This window comes from Myotis yumanensis, unplaced genomic scaffold (genome assembly GCF_028538775.1).
Source record: "Myotis yumanensis isolate MYYU_CA2020_CCGP unplaced genomic scaffold, mMyoYum1.0.hap1 SCAF_14, whole genome shotgun sequence".
Classification (NCBI taxonomy): Eukaryota; Metazoa; Chordata; class Mammalia; order Chiroptera; family Vespertilionidae; genus Myotis; species Myotis yumanensis.
The window spans coordinates 12,830,267-12,851,681 of NW_027223765.1; the positions used below are offsets into that span (position 1 = coordinate 12,830,267).

At 46.2% G+C, this 21,415-nt stretch overlaps 1 protein-coding gene across 1 annotated transcript in view; it reads right to left on the reverse strand.

Moving 5' to 3' along the window:
* The window catches only part of GPD1L (glycerol-3-phosphate dehydrogenase 1 like), a 38,635-nt gene extending 23,448 nt beyond the window's left edge, over window positions 1-15,187 (reverse strand). Inside the window, exons 1-3 of the mRNA XM_070391821.1 lie at window positions 15,056-15,187; window positions 4,628-4,805; window positions 793-933 (exon numbers count right to left, since the gene is read on the reverse strand). Coding sequence (XP_070247922.1) covers window positions 793-933; window positions 4,628-4,805; window positions 15,056-15,102 — 366 coding nt within the window. The 5' untranslated portion in view covers window positions 15,103-15,187. The remainder of the gene's footprint in view (window positions 1-792; window positions 934-4,627; window positions 4,806-15,055) is intronic.
* Between the last annotated feature and the right edge of the window lie 6,228 nt (window positions 15,188-21,415).

Below are 21,415 nucleotides of genomic sequence, written 5' to 3' on the forward strand. Positions count from 1 at the left end.
GATGAGCATAAATGACACTTGAGCTATCTGACATGAACATATCTGTGATTTTTATTGACAAGAGGGTCCCAGGTCCTGCTAATACTGTTATTGAAACTCTGCCTTGTGGGTTTCCTCTGCAAATGAAGAAAATGCTCATTTTAGTTAGAGGTAAAAACTCATAAAAATGCAATTTCTCCCCCCCCAGTTAAAACAATGGACCTCCTGAATTCTGTCCATGGAATTCTGTGGGGGTGGTTCGTGGACTGCTGGTTAAAACTCCCTCTTTAGCCCTGACAGGTTTGGCTGAGTGGACAGAGCATCGGCCTGCGGACTGAAGGGTCCCGGGTTTGATTCCAGTTAAGGGCATGAACCTTGGTTGCGGGCACATCCCCAGTAGGAGGTGTGCAGGAGGCAGCGGATCGATGTTTCTCTCCCATCGATGTTTCTAACTCTCTATCCCTCTCCCTTCCTCTCTGTAAATCAATAAAATATATATATATATGTAAATAATATAAAATAAACTCCCTCTTTAGGGAAAATACCAGGCATGGGAACTAATACAAACCACTGGTGATTTCCAGAATGTGGGTGAGACCCAGGACCTGGTCAGGAAGGATCTGACAGCGAGGCCCACCAGGAGGAGCCACCCCCTTCCAGGCATCTTTACAAAAACAAAACCCCGAAAACCTGCCATCACCTTCCCTTCACTTCCTTGTCTCCAACAGATGAAAGTGAGAGGAAGCGACACTTCCCAGGAACTAATGTCTAGCGATGTTCTCCCTGCCCCAGCCATCATCTCGGGCGCGTCACCTTGATGAGCGTGATTCCCCGCGCTTTCTTGGGCACTTTCCCGGTGATCTCGTCGCAGATTCTGTGGATGAACTGGTGGGGAATGACGAACACCAGCATGTCTGCATCCTGCACGGCCTCTTGGAGGTTTGGGACGGCAACCTGCCATGGCGAGGAGGAGGAAACGGTTACACCTCTACCCAAACATGCCGGGCCGAGTGATTTCATTCTCGGACCCTTTATCAGATGCCTACTATGTGCAGAGCAAGCACTGTGCGGACAGACAGTCCAGGCAAGTGTGGGCTGTGCTCTGCCTTCCTCATTCCCGACTTGCTCCTGAAGCCAGGAGGGTCCTGCCTCAGTTTCCTTACCCGTAAAAGGAGTCATCATGATACTGCGTGGGCTGTTCCCTGTTGCTCACCCAGCCCCCCAACCCATTTTCTGCCCATCTTTGCCCCACTCTGTTCCTGAGGGGCTGCTTATTACGGGTTGTTTCCTCTGGGCCCCTTGCTCTCTGCCCTCCAGTTGCTTTAGCCAAAGTGGGGCACGGTCAGGGGACCCGAGCTGGGACGACAGACAGGCCACGGTGTCCCTGGGCCACTCCTGCCTGGGCTCGCAGGCGTGCTGGCATGGCGTCATTCTACAGTTATACCTCCTGATGGGCAGCCCCTCTTCCATGTCTCTAAGCTCTTGTCAGGCTTGTGTGGTGACACCAGTCTGTCCCCTTGTCCTTTCAGGGGTGGCATGGCTTCCTGCTGTTGCTAATCTCTGGGCACTGCACCAAGGCCTTTTGGTTCCCTGGATTCTCCCCACATTCAGTAAACTCTTCCTGGTTAAGCACTTTGAGAGTGCTGTTGTGAAGAATAAATGATTCAGCCCAGCCAGCGTGGCTCAGTGGTTGAGCACAGATCTATGAACCAGAAGGTCATGGTTCAATTCCCGGTCTGGGCACATGCCCATGTTGCAGGCTCGGTCCCCAGTGTGGGGCATGCAAGAGGCAGCTGATCAATGGTTCTCTCTCATCATTGATGTTTCTATCTCTCTCTTCCCCTCCCTTCCTCTCTGAAATCCATAAAAATATATTTTTAAAAAAAAGAATAAATGATTCAGAAAAATTCCTGACACCTGGAATGCACTTAATACATGTCAGCTCTTAGGATGATTTGTTTCCTTCAGTTAAATACAGAAACGGGTTTTAAAATTTAACATGGGCAGTGAGACACAGACTCAGACACTAGGACAGAGGTGAGGGCATCTAGTGAGGACGAGGGAGCGTGTGGTCTCTGGCAGAGGCTGTCTGTTGGTGTCCGATGACTGTTCTACCTTCTTCCTTAGCAAGAAAACCCCCAGTTTGGGGCTAGGCTCATAAATGCCAGGAAAGGCTTCCCCACTTTAACCTTGCAATTTAGGTGGAATTGGCCCCTCCCCTGCTCCACAGGTGACCTTCAACTTGTTCAAGCCAATGGGCACATAGAAGGTCTTGCACTGCCGTGGGAATAGCTAGCTTCCCCCCTAATTCTTTCCATCAGATACTTGGATAAACTTAACTTCCCAAGTCAGAACCCTAGGGATCCTTTCTCTCTCCACCACCAGCGTCAAGAATAACCGTGGGCCTGAAACTAGTAAAAAATAATGTTAAATGTCAACTGTCGGTAAAAATTTAAAAAAAGCATAACCATGGGAAATGCTGCCTGGCCTTAGTTCTGTGACACAGAATAGAGAATCATCATCGTTAAAAGGCAACAGATTCAGCAGGCACAGGAATGAGTCCACCAGGAATCAAATTCCAACCCGAGGTCTGACTATGTGGCCTTGGACAAGTTCATTAACGTCTCTAAGCCTTGGTTTCTTCCCCTATGAAATCAGAATCATCAGCATCATAGGAAAACTCATAGTTACAACCCGTTAGAATAAAAAGGAAGGAAGAAAGAAACAACAGGCCATAATAGAGTCGCTTTTGCTAAGCCAAGTCACCAAAACAAAACTTAATAACTAACCTAACTGCAGTTTCAGTCTCTCTGGGGAGTGGACTTTTTAAACCAATCACTCTGAATTTCCTGATCAACACTAGTGAGGTAATCTGCCCTGAAATCCCCCGCTTTCCCCTACAGGATGGTGACTGTGCTTGAAATAAACCACTCTTTTATTTTATTTTTTAAAACATATTTTTATTGATTTCAGGGAGGAAGGGAGAGAGAGAGATATAGAAACATCAATGATGAAAGAGAATCATTGATCGGCTGCCTCCTGGACACCCCCTATTGAGCCCAAAACCCAGGCATGTGCTCTGAACAGAGAATTGAACGGTGACCTCCTGGTTCATAGGTTGACGTTCAACCACTGAGCCATGCCCGCTGGGCTTACCCACTCGTTTAACTTTCTTGTTCAACTCTCTTTCTGCCCATAAAAAAAAACCCCATTTTGTACAACTCCTCTGAGCACCTCTCTCCTTGCTGGGTGGAATGCTAGATGGAATTCATGAATAGCTTAATCAAAGCCAATTGGGTCCTCAAGTTTACTTGGTTGAATTTTGTTCTTTACCAAACCTAAGAGGGTTATTGAGAGCATGGGACAATATCCGTGAACTACTTAGCATAGTGCTTAACACTAATGAGCTCTGTAACCAAAAGCCAAGCAACAGTCTTCAGTCAGCCGGGTCTCTGTCGCTCCCAACTCCCAGCACTTGTCAGGTTACAAACCTGCCCGCCCTGCCGGACTCATGAGGGAAGCAAGGTCATCTTACTCCTCTCTCTGTTTCCAGCACCCAGTGCTGGGCTTTGCATGCACAGTCCCGCTCAGCAAGATTTGCTGAGTGAGTATGTGCAGGGATGGGTATTTCTTTAACAAAGGAGAGCTTTGCTGGTTAACCACAGGAATGAGGCAGCCTCGGTGATCTGGTTTTCAAACAATTACAGAAAGCTACCCAGGGGTGACGCTGGCAACAGAAGTTCATACACTCCACTCAGACAAGCAGCGGGGTAGCCTCTTTCTGTGTCACATGCTCAGTTCTTCCTTCCCCCGCAAGTCACTGGAATGAGGCCAGGCAGTAACTTATATTGTCCCCTCCCAGACCTAATGAGCTTGAATTTTAAACTGTCAGTCTTACAATTTTCTTTTTTTTTCCTTTTGGATCTCCTGTAATTTATTTAGCCCTTGACCCTGATTGTGATTACAGACCAAGGTCAAGTATCCTAGGGATTGGATCAAAGTCCATGTACCCAGAAGGGGTATATTGGGAGTTACCAGGGAACATGAGCGGCCAAAGGCAAGGTTGTTAGTCCAGCTTTGATGGGACCTGCACTTTGAATGCTAAGACAGTAACCTGTCATGAGCCAAATTGTGTCTCCCCAAGATTCCTATGTCATAACCCTAGTACCTTGGAATGTGACTGTGTTTGGAGACAGGGTCTTTGTAGAGGTAATTAGGCTAAAACAAGGTCCTTAGGAGACGCCCTAATACCAACACGATTAGGACACAGACAACACAGAGGGAAGACCATGTGGAGACACAGGAAGAAGGTGGCCACCTACAGGTCAAGGAGAGAACTTCAGGAGAAACCAACCCTACTGACATCTTGATCTTAGTAGACATGAAGCCTCCGGCATTGTGAACAAATAAAATTCTGTGGTTTAAGCCATCTGGTCTATTGTCCTTTGTTATGGCAGCCCTAGCAAACTAAACGAGAGCCCATTTCAGAGTCTAGAAAACCAAAACTGACCAAGCCAAGAACTTGGTAGGTAGAAGGAAGAGGGGAAGAGGGAAATAGTTTTTGTATTTCCTCAAGTCCCAGGTGTTGACTCAGGTAAACGTAGCTTTCCAACCTAACCAGATGTACTTTTCATTCCTACAGCCTTACCACATTGTCAGGCAGCTTGTGTCCAGGGAGATATTTCACATTCTCGTGGTCATTATTTATGATGTCTGTCAGTTTTCTCCCGTCAACCATTTCTTCAAAGACCCACATGTTGACCGTGGAGGCGAACTTCTGAAGCTTCTTGACATTATTACCAATTATTTTTGCAACAGCGGAACCCCTACAAGAAACAGTGGAAAACAAAATTAAACTCACTTGGGCGGAAGAGAAAATGCATTAGATTCTAATTCAGAAGCCTCGCATTCTGGTTCTGATTCAAGCACTGAACTTGTAACTCAAGATGTGAAGCGACGAGCCACGCGAAACTTAGTGGTTTTCACCTGCAAATACCACCCCTGTGATCAGGAAGGCCCCAGAATTAGGTACAAGGTCAAAAAGCACCACCCCTTAAAACTAGAAAACGTCAACCTATCTTGGAAGAGAGGATCACAGGCAGAAGAGAAATCCACCTAAAAGATGGAATAAAAATAACAAATGTAATTACTGTGAGGTGCCCTTGGTCTCCTTTTTCTTTATCCCCTCCTTCTTTCTGTGGCTAGAAGACAGAGCGTGATTGTTGGGACTCCAGCAGCCCTCATGGGCTGTGAGGAGATCTTATAGTAGGAGTAAAGATTACACACAGCAAAGTAACAAGAGAAGGAGCCTGGATACCGATGCCATTGAGTAGAGATGCCATGACAGCTCTGGACCGCCAACCCCCAGATTATAAACTATGTTCTGGGGGAACTGCAGTCATAATGGAAAGATAAGATCCAGAGTGGATTCCAGAAAAAGAGCAGAGTGAGAGCCCATGTTCTGGGGGGCCTGAGTGTTTGGTTCCCCCAGCAGACATCCAGCCAGCCTCCAGCCCAGCAAGCTCCCATCTTCTGCATCTCTCTTGACCAAACATTCTGGTAACAAGCCAGTTGCCCCTTAGGCTTTCCAACAAGGGAAGAGAAGGCACTCTGACTAGTTAGTGCCAGTCCTCCAGACAAGGGCCAAGAGTCTGCGGCTAGTGACCATGACAGAGGAGTTCATGGTTGGTCCAGGCACCTGTGCCCATCTCACAAATGTGCTCATTGCACTGTGGGCCAAGGCTCTGCTGATGGGGCCACTGATTGGTCCAGGGGTGGGCACCTGATCCCAGCTGGGCCAATAAGTTTCTACTGTAGGACTTTGAACCAGAGAAAGTTTGTTTCCTAGACAAGTTTCCTGGTGGGAGGAGCAAATGAAAGAAAGGTAAACAGCGCTTTGCAAATTCATGTGTTAGGGCGGTCATTGCTTTTTCTAATAAGAAACTGAGATGAATTCTAAATTTGTTGAAACGCAGTAGTTTAAGAGTATAAAATTACAGTTTAATTCTTTAGTTTTCTCAAGAAAACTTTTTTGTTGCTTTCATATCCCACGGATGAGTGAAATCATGGTTCTTGTTAGGCAGAGAATTCTATGCTAAATTAATTCACAAGTATTTTCTGAAAACAGAGGACTGTTTTTACATCACAGATACATTAAAAAATGTATTAACAAAATTCCTTCACCGACGACAATACACTGTGTAATGAGCCCATTTAATAACAACAGAGGATATCTGCGATGAATCAAATCGGAGGAACTTAAAAGAAATTTGAAAACTGGGAAATGTTGCATCCCTATTTTGCAATCTTAAATGACAGTCAATTCTGGAGACAATTTGGTGGGATGAAGGAACGGGTGATATCAGAAGACGGCGGGGCCTAAGCTGACAAGAGGAACATATTGGAGATCTTTATCCTTACTCTCTGATAAATCTCAGTTATTCTAACCCAACTCTAATTCATCCCAGCATATAAACCTTTGTGCTTTAACAACCAGAAAAAATCAAATAATTATCTCTATATTAGAATTATTTTCCCATTCCTGAGATAGAATGGATAAGCTAAGCCAGTGGTTCTCAACTTTGGCTGCCCCTTACAATTACCTGGGACATCCCCAGAGTCCCAGGCCACACCCCAGGCCAACAAAATCGGTTCCTCTGGAGTGGGATCAGGCATCGGCAGTTTTTAGAGCTCCCCAGGGACTGATGTGAGCAGCCAGGGACTGAGAACAGCAGCTCTGCTGAATGATCTAGAACGCTGGTGCCTCCTCCCTCACAAGAGAAGAGCTATCAAAAGCAAGGCTCTGAGGCTTTACCTGTAAAATCCTTATTCTATGCCAGCAGGACATAGAATTTATTAGCTAAATACCCACCTATGCAATTCTCCTCCTGACACTTTGTAAAAAAAAGAGGCCAAGAATCTTCCCACCATCACTCTCACCTTTATTCTCATCTTGGAAATAGCTGCTCACGTCCTCACGGCAAGATAGCAGCTCAGACTCAGGGTTCCCTGACATTAAGTAACTCACACAGGTTAACAAAAGAGCAAGCATGATTCTGGGAATTGAGCAAATTGAGGGGGTGTCTCTAAGACACTAGGAATCCAAGTCAAATAAATCAAGTGGGAAAATAAACCAAACCACAAGACCCTTCCCCATGATCTTACTGGAGTACACTCCCTTTTCAGTCCCCGGGTGGGGAAGCCAAGCATTTATTTACAACCAGAAGCAAACCTGTAGCATCCGCTGAAATGACTAAGTTGGAAAAATTTAAGTGAACATTATAACTGTTTAAGAACTAAGCCCACCAGACCATGTCTGTGCATCCTTTGGGGTGTGATGGAGCATAAAACGTAAGGACGAAAATACGTCAGGGAAACTCCAGTTATATTATTCACTCATGTAAGGTCACTGGGACCTCATGCTGCCTCCTCCCTGGCCTCCTCAATAACCTCCCTCACTCACTGATCTCAGTTATCGAATATTTACGGAGTAGCTTCTGTCTAAGGCGCTGGTGCCACAACAGAGGAAAGGCAATGCTTTTGCTCTCAAAGGCTCACCACTCAGAGATAAATAAGGAAGAAGCAATTCACAGTTCTGTGTGGGACAAGAGGTGAAGGGAAATGGAGGGACATGTGGTTAGAAGGGTAAACCCTGTGATGGACTTCAGCTCAAAGGACGCCATCAACTGCAACTCATGTTAACCCATGAGAGGTCTCCCGTGCTGGGCCTTCTGCTGGGGGAACCCTGATGGACAGACCCCAGCTGGGGTACAGGGGGAAGGCATGGGGATTGTGCTGAGGAAGACCATGCCTCTGCTGGGAAACAGAAAAGGCTTCATTAATTAGGGATGGGCCAAGCAGGCAACACAGAGCTCCCAGCCAACACTCACTAACCGCGGACGCATGAGTGAGCCCGACCAAGCCAAGAACCACAACTGTGCTGATGGTTTCCCATCTTCAAACCCATCAAATGATATACATTAAACATGTCCAGTGTTTTGATTTATGCATTATACCTCCATCAGGCTATTTATACAAAAGTATATTCCATACCCAAGACTCCTTTTTGGCTCTGAAATGGCACTAAGTGTTACTACTTCTGACCAACATGAAGAAACAGGGGCAAACACAGCAAAGGGAGTGTTGTGGAGGAACCTGAGTATGTTGGAGGGACTGGGGTCTACTTATAAGTGACATATCCTGTTCTAAAGAAAGTGCACCAATGTATTAGAACTCAGCTTAAAATAAAAGTGCTGACTGCAGCCTCTGAAGGCGGTGTGTGTGGCTTGGTCGTGGTTGGGGTCCCATGGCCACAGTGAAGGGTTTCTCCATGTTTCAGGCATTGTCCTGCCATTGCACAAGCAGGGCCAGGCAAGGATCCTCACGCTGCTGGGGCAAGGGCATGAGCAGCCACTTCCACACCTGACCCAACTCATCCATCTACCACACGACAGGTGGGCGGATGACCTGTGAAGTCCCCTGCAGGTCTATGATGAGCCCAAGGTTGTCCAATGTGAGGAATGGGTGCCCACACACAGCACCAAAGGACACCGACTTGCTTGTATCCTTTCCAATTTCTGTTGCCCTTCTGAGAGAGTGTAGAATGTCTCATTTGCATGTGACTCTGTGGTTACCATCTCTCCATGTGCTAATTTCCCTTCTTCACAAAGTATGAGGAGGCCTCAGACTCTGGGCCTTGTCCTGGTCAGGGAGTGGTGCCTGGCAAGAATTCCATCGTACTGCTTTGTTTTCATTCTACTGGTTGTTGTTGTTATCTTGTACATATGACATTTACAGTAGTGACGTAAAGTTTCTTTTAAAGTCAACCTCAAACATTTTTTTATTTTTTGTTAATCCTCAACCTGAGGATATTTTTCCATCTATTTTTAGAGAGAGTGGAAGGGAGGGGGAGAGACAGAGAGAGAAACATCGATGTGAGAGAGACACATCAATTGGCTGCCTCCCATACATGCTCCAGCCAGGGCCTGGGATCAAGCCTGCAGCTGAGGTACATGCCCTTGACCGGAATCGAATCTGGGACCCTTCAGTCCGCAGGGCTGAGCTAAACTGGCTAGGGCTAAACACATTTTTATTGATTAATTGAGAGAGAGAGAGAGAGAGAGAGAGAGAGAGACAATGAATTTGTTGTTCCACTTGCATTCATGGGTTGATTCTTGTATGTGCCCTGACCGGAGATGGAACCCACAATCTTGACGCATTGGGACAACACTCTAACCAAAAGTTGGTCTAAAGTAAACTTTTGAAGAAAGTATAATAAGCAAATAATAGTACAAAGTGAAGCAGACAACTGAAGCTCTAAGAGCCTGCAGGATGGAGGCTTAATCCTATTCACACTCTTCACCTTGCAGATTAGCACACACAAGGCTCAGGGTCACTCTGACCTTCTGTCACACAGCCAGGTCGAAGCAGAACTGGGAGGGGGACTCCGGTCTGCTGATGGCCAGCCCTGGGTCTTTACACAGATGTATAAAACCACATTGCTCATGAAATGATAGATTATCTAAGTCTTGGGCCTCAAAATATAGACTAATTCGCAAGTTCTACAATGCTGTGCAGATCCAATTCAAAAGGGACATGGGGGAAATAACGATCCAATACCAGCCATGTACTGTCTTAAATACCTCACCCTTGTTATCTGTCGGAAGACTCAGCAACGCTCTGAGGCAGGTGCTATTATTATGCCCATTTTTACACGAACAAACTGAAACCTGGAGAACACAGGTGGTTAGTGGAAGTACAGAGTCACACCCCAGACCCTGTCTTCAATACTCTGCTCTCCCTCCCAGGGTCCTGGCTGGGTGGACACCCACTTGCTGGAGGTCCTAAACCTCCACCTTAGCACCCCCCCCTTCCTTGGCATTCACTCTGTCCACAGCCTTCTCACCCCTACCCCTCTAGAAAGGGGTAATATTTTAGCCCAGCTGGCGTGGCTCAGTGGTGGCTGGGCATTGACCTATGAACCAGGGGGTCACAGTTCAATTCCCGGTCAGGGCACATGCGCAGGTTGCGGGCTCAAATCCGTGTGGGGTGTGCAGGAGGCGGCCGATCAATGATTCTGTCTCATCATTGCTGTTTCTCTCTCTCCCTCTCCCTTCTTCTCTGAAATTAATAAAAACATATTTAAAAAAATAAAAAGGTATAATATTTTAATCAGGCTGGGGGAGGCGCCGCATCACCCAAGGAATGGCTACCTGTCAAGTCAGGCCCAAACCTGGCAGAACTAGGGTGGCCCACGCCCCTTCAGAGGGTGCAGACACTTTCTGGGCCAGAAAAGACTAAACAGTCCAGCCCTCTTTTTAGCAAGGAGGGAACTGAGACGCAAGGAGAATGAACTAGGGTTCCGCCAGATGTTCCCCGCCCCATGCCAGGTCTCCCCAAGAGCTGATCCCAACCGTGGAGCTAAGGACACAGAGGGGTCAGATTTGGCTTAAATAACATTACGTGTTTTTGCTCATAAAAGCGATACATGAAAGAAGAAGCAATTATGAATAATCTCACCGCCTGGGGAAGAACCACTGCTAACGTTCTGTGTAATTCTTGGCAGTTAAATGACTTTTCCAGTACAAGCAAATGCCCGAGTGTTCGATACAAATGTGGAAAATGGAGCATTTTTTCAAACAGATTCATCTTGGTGCATGTCTATTTGATCTCTGGATAGGGAAGCTTCCTAAGCTTAAAATCAAAGGGAGTAACCACAGAGGAAAAAGGACCCATGTGGACAACCTGGCATAAAGAAGGGGAGAAGGAGATGCAGAGAGCTTTTCTGTCCATCAGAATTCAAACTGGTGATCCTGTATCAGTTTGCTGTTGTTTTCTAATTGTACAAACTTTCTCACCCTGATCAGAGCGCAGCTGTAACCCATCCTATCCTTAAACTCCAGCTTCCAAAGCAGAAGTGGGTCTGTGCTACCTGTCCACAGGGAAGGGATCATTTCTGACCTTAGAGGAGCTCATGGACAGCCGCTCAGACTGTTTCTGGGCTCTCCATTCGGAAGTGTAGCGAGAATCAGGACAGAAACAGTAATTCAGGCAAGAAGGTGACAAAGAAAATTAAAAAAAGGTGACAAAGGTGGACAAAGAGCACAGCACGGCACTCAGAAGGTTCCAGCAAACCACAAAAGATGAGTCACACACAGCGCCCTTGAATCACCAATGCAAAGTAGGCCAGAACTCTCCCTGACCTTCAGTCTCAGGCCTCAGGCTATTGGTTGATCTTGAAGACAACAGCGGCAAGAGATAAACAACCCCAGCTGCATACCAGGGTGTTCTGTCTTCTCTCCCTTCTCTGCCTCTGCTCGTTGGCCAAACCCCAACTGGGTGCATTTTATGACCCAAGATGGTGCTGGCCAAACGATGATGAAATCAATAATTATAACGATAATGCTAGCTGACATTTATTGAGTGCTACGCACCTTGTACTCTCCCTATCAGTGATGGCGAACCTTTTGAGCTCGGCGTGTCAGCATTTTGAAAAACCCTAACTTATCTGGTGCCGTGTCACATATAGAAATTTTTTGATCTTTGCAAACATAGTAAAACAAAGATGTATATTTTTGATATTTATTTTATATATTTAAATGCCATTTAACAAAGAAAAATCAACCAAAAAAATGAGTTCGTGTGTCACCTCTGACACACGTGTCATAGGTTCGCCATCACAACCCTAGATCGTCTCATTTAATCCTAACCATAATCTTAGACAGCAGGTAGTACCAACCTTATAAGCAATGATTCCTGGAGAGAAGCAGTTTGCTCCAGGCCTCAGAGCTGCCAAGACAGAAACCTAGGGCCATTCTTCTCCCCTGCCTCCAAAGCAGGCCTGGGACATGCGCTCCCCAGCACAGAGAGGTTTGGCTGTTAAATACAGCCCTGACATTTCAGTTCTAGAGCTGGATCTTGCACTGTGTCTGGGTGATCTTCCCAAGGTTCTGGTGAAGAAACTTTGTTTCATCTTTGGAGTTACTTAAGAAGCTTTTTTGGCGTACATGCATGTTCTTTCTGTTGTTTTTTTCTGAGTCACCGTGTGTGTTTTGTTGTTTTTCTTCTGAGTAACCGGAACCATAAAGGGCCACACAGGTTAAGGAAGCAGATTCCAGCATTCCCTGTAGCGTGCAGCATGGCAGGGCTGGGCTGGGGTGGGTGCCCGAGGGCCAACCTCCAGCCTCCTCCCAGACTTAGAGGAAAGGAGGTGCCAAAGGGCAGGACAAGGGCATGTTACACAACCCGGCTACTTCCCCTCACATGTCCTTTCTGGCTGAAGCGCCCGGCAAGTCAGCTAGATTCAGTCTTCTGGTATCTGTATTGCCATTGATCACTTACACTCCATGTGAGGGTTATAGCCACCTTGCAGGTAGGACCTTGCTCAATCATCTTCACATTCCTGAGAAGCCAACATTTGGAAAACTAGAGCTCTGTTTTAAAATTAGCAAAAAAAGCGCCCTATCTGGTTTGGCTCGGTGGCTAGAGCGTCGGCCTATGGACTGAAGGGTCCCAGGTTCGATTCCAGTCAAGGGCACTTGCCTGGGTTTCAGGCTCGATCCCCAGTTGGGGGCATGCAGGAGGCAGCCAATCAATGATTCTCTTTCATCATTGATGTTTCTATCTCTCTCTCCCTCTTCCCTCCTCTCTGAAATCAATAAAAATAAAATTTAAAAAATACAATTAAATTAGCAAAAAGCTAAAAAGTCTCTCAGGGAAAAAATCTGTCCCAACCTCTGGGACAAGTCTAGTTTCAGTTGGCAATTCTGATGCAAGTGGCTTTTGGATCACATTTTGAGAAACACTATTTAAATTGTAACACTGAATCTTGTGGCAGATATTTCATTCCACTTTCTATTTCTTTTTAGCTTATCTTCCAAGTTTCTATCTATCTCAGATCTGAAGCTAAGTTCTTAATGGCAAGGACGGTGTCTAGCTGTGTCTGTATCCCTGGAAAGGCCACACTACCTACTACACAAGCCAAACACTCCAATGTCTATGGACGAGGGCTGAATGCGCAACGAGCTCCTAAGCTCTTGCATCTCTGGCGAGGCTGCGATCCTCTCTCTAGGACTGGAGTGGCTCTGAACCCAGAGCGGGTGCAAGGAAGCCAACCACTGTTCCCATCTGATCCCATAGTTACGGGGCCAGGCAGCCAGCCCAAACCATCGGCATGGCACATTTCTCAACTGCTCTGCGCCAGTGTCACAGGCCAAGTTTTACTCCATTTCCTTGGGCTGGCGCGAGCCGAGAAAAGTCAAGTACAGAGTGCAACTGGGGGAAGGCAGCCAAATCCCCAGCAGAGGGGGTAGGAGGTTCACTTCACTGCTCCCGATCCAGGCCCAAATCCAGCAGGGCAAAGCGGTGCCACTTCCACTGCACCTTGCAAATTAGGAAAAGGTGCTGTCACCTGTGGCTCTGGGTCCTCTTACAGAAGAGGATTCTAATGTTAAAAGAACACTCGCTAAGTGGGTGCTTTTCCAGTCCCATGGCCAACATGGCAGCTGACATCTCACTCTAGTGACCTTGGGATCCCAAACTGGCAAAGCGGAGCTGAAAGACCAAATGAAGCTCTGCAGTGGAGGGAACCAACTCCATTCAATGTTGTGCGGAACACTATTACTTACAGAAAAGTGCATTACTCTCCTAGTGTTTGCAGGGCAGAGAGGGAAAGGAATATACGTAAAACATTCATTTGCATGTGATGGAATTCCTCCAGGAAGGACAGAAGAAATTGACAACACCAGTTTTCCTCCATTAGGTCCTTGGGGCACAAGGGTGGGTGAGAGATGGTTCATGGTGTTTGTTTTTGAGTTTTTGGGGGGATATCTTTTGGGTTTTAAATACGTGACTATATTACCTAATCCAGTATAATTACATTTTAAAAATTAGTTTTAAAAACATGTATTTTAAAAAATTAGTTTTCAGACGCTCAGTATTTACTTAGCATATGCCAGACAGTAGGGTAGATACTGTTCTCAAGTGCTGGATGGGGAGGAGTAGAAACAGATAAATAATCATTTCCTTGTAGTCATAGGTCAGAGGGGCCCCACCCTGGACTTGAAGGAATGGAAAGGTAAAGAACGAGGTCAGGTTTCCTCCAAGAAGTAGGTAGTAATACGAATTGCTGCCACGCTCCTAGAAGCCTGAACTGTGATGAGTGTCGGGCCAGAGGAACACAAAAACACTGAATGAATGTCACTCTGAAGATTCTATACCGGTCCCTCAAATGTGGGAAAAACAGTGCACGGCAACAGAAGAGAGATCGAGAAGATCAGATTTTATACTATACTCCGCCCCTTCCCCCAACTCACCAGAGAATCCCATTGTGTAAGTTTGATGAAGGGAACTAAAAGAGCAGATATTCGTAGAATGCTTAAAAGAGTGTTTGGCAGAAAGCGCTGCATAAATGTTAAAGCCAAATAAAGCCTAGCAGAGACGCAAAGCTTCGCAGACATCTCCCCAGAGAAGAATTCTCTACGCCCCTGGATTATTCTGGGAGCCAGGCCTGTTGGAAGTTGGGTTTTCTTCCTGATACAACGTTACTAAGATACTAGACGCAACAGCGACGGAGGCTAGACTCGCACTTTGAAGGGCAGGGCGGTCCCGCCAGAGACCAGGGTAGCAAGCGCCCGTTAGCTCTCTCTGCCTTCTTCCCCGATTACCGAAGCTACAGTAAGATGATTCGAGCCTCCTTCAGCTCCTCCACCTGGGCGATCCGCCGAGAATGGAGAACGCCCTTATCAGGCTGTTGCGCATAACACCCAGGCGTGGAGAGCAGGTGGCCTCTTTGCGCCCACCGCGCGGTGACAAGAGTGCAGACAGGTGCCCGCGGGCGCGCAGTCCCCGCTCTCCGCGCTGCTCCCTGCGGACACGCGAGCCCAGAGCCTCCGGGGCGAGTGCCTCATCTCGGCCTCCCCGGGTGCGCGGTGCCCAGCCCGGCCCCGAGGCCGCCCGCCCCGCCTGCCTGCGCGCGGTGCGCGGTGCCCACGCCGAGGCGGGGACGCGCGGCCCTCGCACGCCCCGAAGAGGGGCTTCCTGAAGGCGGATCCCGTGTCGTCAGCCCACCGCCGCTCACCAGTTCCCCGAGCCCACGATGCACACTTTCAGGGGCGACGTTGCCATGACCGGACAGAAACGCAGCAGCCCAACGCGTGCCTCTCCGGTCTGCTGCCGGCCTCCGCCCGTTCAGCCTGACCTGCGGCAGCTCCCGAGGACCACGCCCCTCCCGCCTCTCCGCCAATGGCCGTGGCCACCCCCACCCGGGAGTCCCGGGCTACAGCGGGCAGCCCGGGTGGACCCGCCCCGCCACTCCCGAGAACCACTGCGCACGCCTGGGCCGGGCTGCCCTCTCCGCCCCGCCCACCCATGCCCGAGGCATGCCGGGACTTGTAGTCCACACCGCCTTCTGCGGCGAGCTCCGCGGGGCGGCCCCGCCCACCGCACCACTTGCCGCCCGGCGTAGTTGCGCAAGGACTTGAGCTTTCGGCCCCGGAGGCGGCGCTCCCCCGGGCAGGGCAGGTCCGGTTCGGTTCGCCACGGTGACCCACTACCATAGCGCCGTCTCCCCAAGCGGGAAGAGATACCACACCTGTCTTATCAGCCGCTGCGCCTGGCACCCCTGAACTTCTTAATGAATTTTAAACTTCTGAGGCCTCCGGGACTTGGCTGGACGGTACCTGCGCTTCAGTGTAGCCACTGGAGTCCAGAGAGAGACCGCACCCCCTTGCTCTGCAGGACTTGGCTTCTCGTTATGCGGTTGTGAGACGACCCTCCCCCTTCCTACAAAACTGTATTCATTCCGAGCGTCACTCTCCACCAGGCGCCGTGCTAGACCCTGTGGGAGGAGGACAAAGTGGTTTAAACCGATGGTTCTCAAACTCTGCTGCTTACGAGTCTCTGGAGCTTTTTTTTTTTTTTTTTTTAAAATATATTTTATTGATTTTTTACAGAGAGGAAGGGAGAGGGATAGAGAGTTAGAAACATCGATGAGAGAGAAACATCGATCAGCTGCCTCCTGCACATCTCCTACTGGGGATGTGCCCGCAACCCAGGTACATGCCCTTGACCGGAATCGAACCTGGGACCTTTCAGTCGCCAGGCCGACGCTCTATCCACTGAGCCAAACCGGTTTTGGCTCTGGAGCTTTTAAACATTGCCCCAGGCCAAGTGCGTCAGAATCTCCCAGAATGAGATCCAAGCATCAGAATTTTTTAAAAATCCAAGAGGTAATTGCAAAAAGCTGTCAACATTGAGAACCAGAGAATTAAAATGCCGGTAGAGACTGGCTGAAGGAAACAAATACTCTAGTTACCTAGAAAAAGACGGGGCCTATTCACTTGATGCCCAGAGGACTAGCTTATTTTTGTTTTCATCTCTACATCGTTTGAAAGATTTATCTATGTTACGATATTTACTCAGAGAAACACGTAGAGTGGATGAGAGAGATCGTCCTGCCCACTCTCTCAGGTGATTTGCTCTCGATTATTTGCGCTAATGGGAAGATACCTAAGCAGGGATGGTGGGGAAAATGGGCTGTTCAAGCTTTATTCATTTTTTTCTTGCATGCGTGTTACGAAATGGGATTGTCACATTGAATAGTGAGCTTACGTACTTGAGGAGTAGACATGCGTTGTGAAGATTTACCGCAAGTGGTTGATTCATTTTTTTAGCCTTTGCCTAGAAGATGTATATCCCTCATGTGGAGACTCCTGTTCCCCAGTGTTGCAACTGCACATGCATGATAATGTGCCATGCGGCTATTCCGCGCACATACCTCTGCAACATCATTGTATGGGGTTTACCGACCACCTGATACCGTCACCTGCTATACACAACATATTATACACAGAGTAAGTAGTCATTTATTTTACAGACTGGTTACAGAGATTAATACAGCCCTAGCTGGGTTGTGCAGTGGTTAGAGCGTTGGCCTGCAGACCGAAGGGTCGTGAGTTTGATGCCTGGCCCTGGTTGGGGCTCACTCAGGAGGCAACCAACCGATGTGTCCTATGTAGATATTTCTCTCTCTCTCTGCCCCTCTTCTCCCTCTGGCCCACTCTCTCTAAAAAATCATTGGAAAAAATATACTCAGGTGAGGGTTCAAACAAACAAAGAAAACAACAAAGATTAATACAAAAACCAAATAGGTGAAGAGAGGGGAGAATTTCAGTCAGAGATGCAGGTAGACGAGATGAAATTGTAGGGGCCGGTGATAGAAGGAATGAAGGTGCTATACAATCAATGGTTGCTCGAAATAGTGATGAAAGTTTGATAAGGATATTTACCTAGCCTCAAACTCTCCACACAAAGGCTAAAACAGTAACGAAGAGAGTTTTTAGAGAAAACTGGCTAACATCACCTTAACTAAGTGGTCAAAGTCAACATTACCAGTGATGGGTCAAACCAATACATGGGCCTTCTTTAGCAGGAATGAGAAGACATTTAGTTAATATTGGCTTGTTGAAAAAATATTTTGAAGTAGTTCCCAGACCTTGGGATTTTATAGATTAAAAATATTTGTACTTGTTTTTAAGTCTGACATAGAATTGCCAATTTTTTTTTTATGTTAGGACATAAACTGTTGCCATATACAATTTCTATTTCATTTCAACTTGTTTTATTTCTTTTAATTCATTTAATTCATTTTAATTTAATTAATTTGTTTTTTGACTAATTAATACATTCACATGATTTAAAATCCAAAAGGATCAAAGGGGTGCATAGTGAAATTCTCCCTCCCTTTTCCAGTAGCTCTACAGTTTCTTGAGGAACTCGATACTAATTTCTTATGCATACACATTGTTTTGTTACTTGCTCCCACTTTACATTATTTCATATTAAAAATGTTAGCCAATGCCAAAAAAAATGAATGCATGTAATGAAAACTCAAAATTAAAAAAAATAAAAAGAATACATTTAGCTTTGAGAAAACTCTCCCACAAACTGTATTTCTCATTTCTCTGTGGCACTGAAACCTTTTTCACAGGCTGGTGTTGGTTAAATGCATTCCTCTAACTCCAGGTAAGACTTGCCCTTGGCCCACCCTAGAGAAACATTTTAGCTACTCTGTCCTCATAGTACATATGTCACCACTTGGCTTCCTAATTACACACTCACCGTACAATCCCCAGTGGTGACATTTGTTCTTGGTACAACTGGCTTCAAATGAAATTGCCCATCTTCAATATTGCTATTGACAGTCTAATGAGAAATTACAGATTTTTGGCTGAAGAAAACAATGTCTCATTCTGGAAAGATATATGGGATTTCATCCCACTTCCTTGGGGATTAGGGACATAATGGATGAAAGGCAGTTTTGGCTGCTTGCAAGAACCAAGTAGAGCCCCAGACACTTAGCAGAGGCAGGTGTCAATTGTAATCTGTTCATATCAAAGCTTATTAAATGATAAAAGGGGTTTGTGTACCAGGCTTTATCCACCAGCTGTTCCTTTTCACCAGTCCCTTACATTGGGATGGTGTGAGGATCAGTTTTTTGTTTTTTTTTTCTTTTAAAGGTCATACTGCTATAAGCTACCTTTAGTCTAGCAGCCAGCTCTTAGCCAAGCACTTGGGTCAGTTGGAGACCTTGGACGTTTTAAAGATGAAGTTATCAGCCCTGGCTGGGTTTGCTCAGTGGATAGAGTGTTGGTCTACGGATCAAAGGGTCCCAGATTCGATTCCAGGAAAGGGCACACGCCTGGGTTTCGGGCTCAGTCCAACGTGCAGGAGGCAGCCAATCAATGATTCCCTCTCATCATTGATGTTTCTCCCTCTCTCTTCCTCTCTGAAATCCATAAAAATATATTTAATAAATAAATGAATGAAGATGAAGTTACCAGACTTAGTATTGTTCCCGACCAGAGAAAGGCAGAGATATTTATTCGGTTTCTACTTGATTAAAAATCAGATGTCAACCTGGACTTGGTTCTAGATTTGTGTCTTGTTCATGTGCTTATTCAGCAGGCATTCACTGAACTGGCGATACAATGTTGAAGAAAAGAGACAAAGTTTACATCCGAGAAAGGAGGTCAGATAAAGAAACAAGTATCTTCCAGAGAGCCCAGACTGGTGTCGCTCTGATAAGAGACAGGCGACTCCAGGAACAGATAGAGGAGGGCTACCAACCTGGACCCAGGGTGTCAGGTAAGACCTTCTGGAAGAAAAATGTCTGAACTGAAGGATGAGTGGGAAGCAAATGGAGGAAGCGTGCTTGAGGCGGAGAGAACACTGCACAAAGGCTTGGAGGCAAAAGAAAAATAGCCATTGGTCCCTCTGAGAACCTGAAAGTTCAGTACGTTGGAGGATAGAGCAAGAGGTAAAGATAGATGAGGCAGACAGGTGGACGGGGACCAGACGATGGAGATTCTGTTATAGCAGTTTGGATTTTATTTAGAAGGCAGTGGGGGAATCTTGATGTGTTTAAAGTGATAAATGATGTGGTCATATTTGTCTTTTACAAGATCACTCGAGTTGCAGCAAAGAGAGTGTCCTGGGAGGTACAAACCTGGAAGCAACAAGAACAGTTAGAGAAGCTGTTGGTTGCAGTGATCCTGGCAGCAAGGATGGGGGGAAGGGGACCACTTCCGGGTGGAACCTATGGGGTCTGACATTTGAAGGGGTCAGGGAGAGGGAAGCGTTAAGGATGACTTCCAGATTTCTGACTTGGACAGTGGGTAGGTAGGTGGTGGTGGTGGTGGTGGTGGTGGTGGTGGACAGAGGGTGTTTTAAGAACTTGCCTTTCTTGGCAAAAACAAAAATATCTGTGGCTTTTCTGGTTTTCCTCTTGGTTAGACTGTGAAATCAGATACCAACCCTTGGGTTGAATTTAATGCTAAACAATATTCAAGACTGGTTGCAGTTTTCCATAACTTTAAGAAATCTGATTCAATTTGTGAAAGATTGGCAGGTTGGAAGAATTTAAAAAGCATGTCACTTCCTAATGCAAGACAGAGTTGGATAAAGCTTAGCCCTCATGAAATGTCTTCATAGGAAGGCCACTCTCTATGGTGTTTTCTCTTAATTAAAAAAAAAATCAAAAGAGTTTTAAAATTGTATAGTAGTGAATAATATTAAATGGAAAGCAACAATCCCCCTTCCTAGGTTTCACTTCCTAGAAATATCTGCTTTAGTTATTTCATCTGGTATTTTCTTCCATATTTCTACATAATGTTCTTATGCTACTATTTCTTCTTGAATTAACATTTTTGAGTAAGTAATACATTCATATGGCTCTAAAATAAAACTACAAAAAGACAAACAGTAAAGAACATCTTTTCTATTCCTGTTGCCACCTTTTTCAGGTAACCATTGTTATTAGGTTTCTGTGTATACCTACATGCAAGAAAATAGCATTATATATTTACTTCTTCTGCTTTTTTCTTTATATATATGTATATAAAAGATGGTATAATCCCTGGCCGAGTAGCTCAATTAGTTAGAGCATTATCCCAATACATCAAGGTTGTTGGTTTAATGCTTGGTCAGAATACATAAAAGAATCAACCAATGAATAAATCAATAAGTGGAACAACAAATCAATGTTTCTCTCTTTCTCTCTTTCTTCCTCCCTTTCTCTCTCTCTTCCCCTCGCTGCGTGCTCCCTGGAGGGAGAGTCTCTCTCTTTCTCTCTCTCTCTCAAAAAAAAAATTAATAATATAAAAAAGATGGTATCATATCCTGTATCAACCGTGATAAATTGCCATAACGATCCAAACATCTGTGAGGGAGGGAAAATTTCCCCTCCTGTTCCTCTTTGGTCTCCTGGCTGGTCTAATAATCAAATTGACATGAGCCAGATCCACAGGAGAAAATAACCAAATTTAATTATGTATGTACATACAGGACTTCTTGAAGAACATGGGGCCCCAGGACAAAGGGGCAGTTGAGGCTTACATGCTAAGGAGAAAAGTGGTGGGGATTGTGGTCTGGAACTTCAAAGGGGAGGAAGGCAATTTAGAGGAAGATGAAGAGTGCCAATATTTGGTAAACAAATGTTTGCTGCGCCACGCTGAAACAATGGGACACAGAGAGGACTTTGATAAAATAAGCCTTGCTGGGTTCCTCCCTGTCTATATCACACCTGGTTTGGATTAAACTATAGTGTCTGTGATGATAGCTCCCTTCCTGGGCTAGGTCCTCTGTGGAAATCCTTTTAGGCAGTTAGGAAGTTCAAAGGTTCCTCCTGAGTCTTTTTGTTTTGTTTTGTTTTTTAACAGAATGGAAGGAGAGGGAGAGACAGTTAGAAACATCAGTGATGAGAGAGAATTATTAACCTCCTACTGGGGATCGAGCCCGAAATCTGGGAATACCATACCCTGACCGGGAGTGGAACTGTGACCCCCTGATTCATAGGTCAGCGCTCAACCACGTCAGCCGAGCTCTTTTGATTTTTAAAAACAACCAGCTTAAAACAATCAGTATCCCCCCCAGAGTTTGT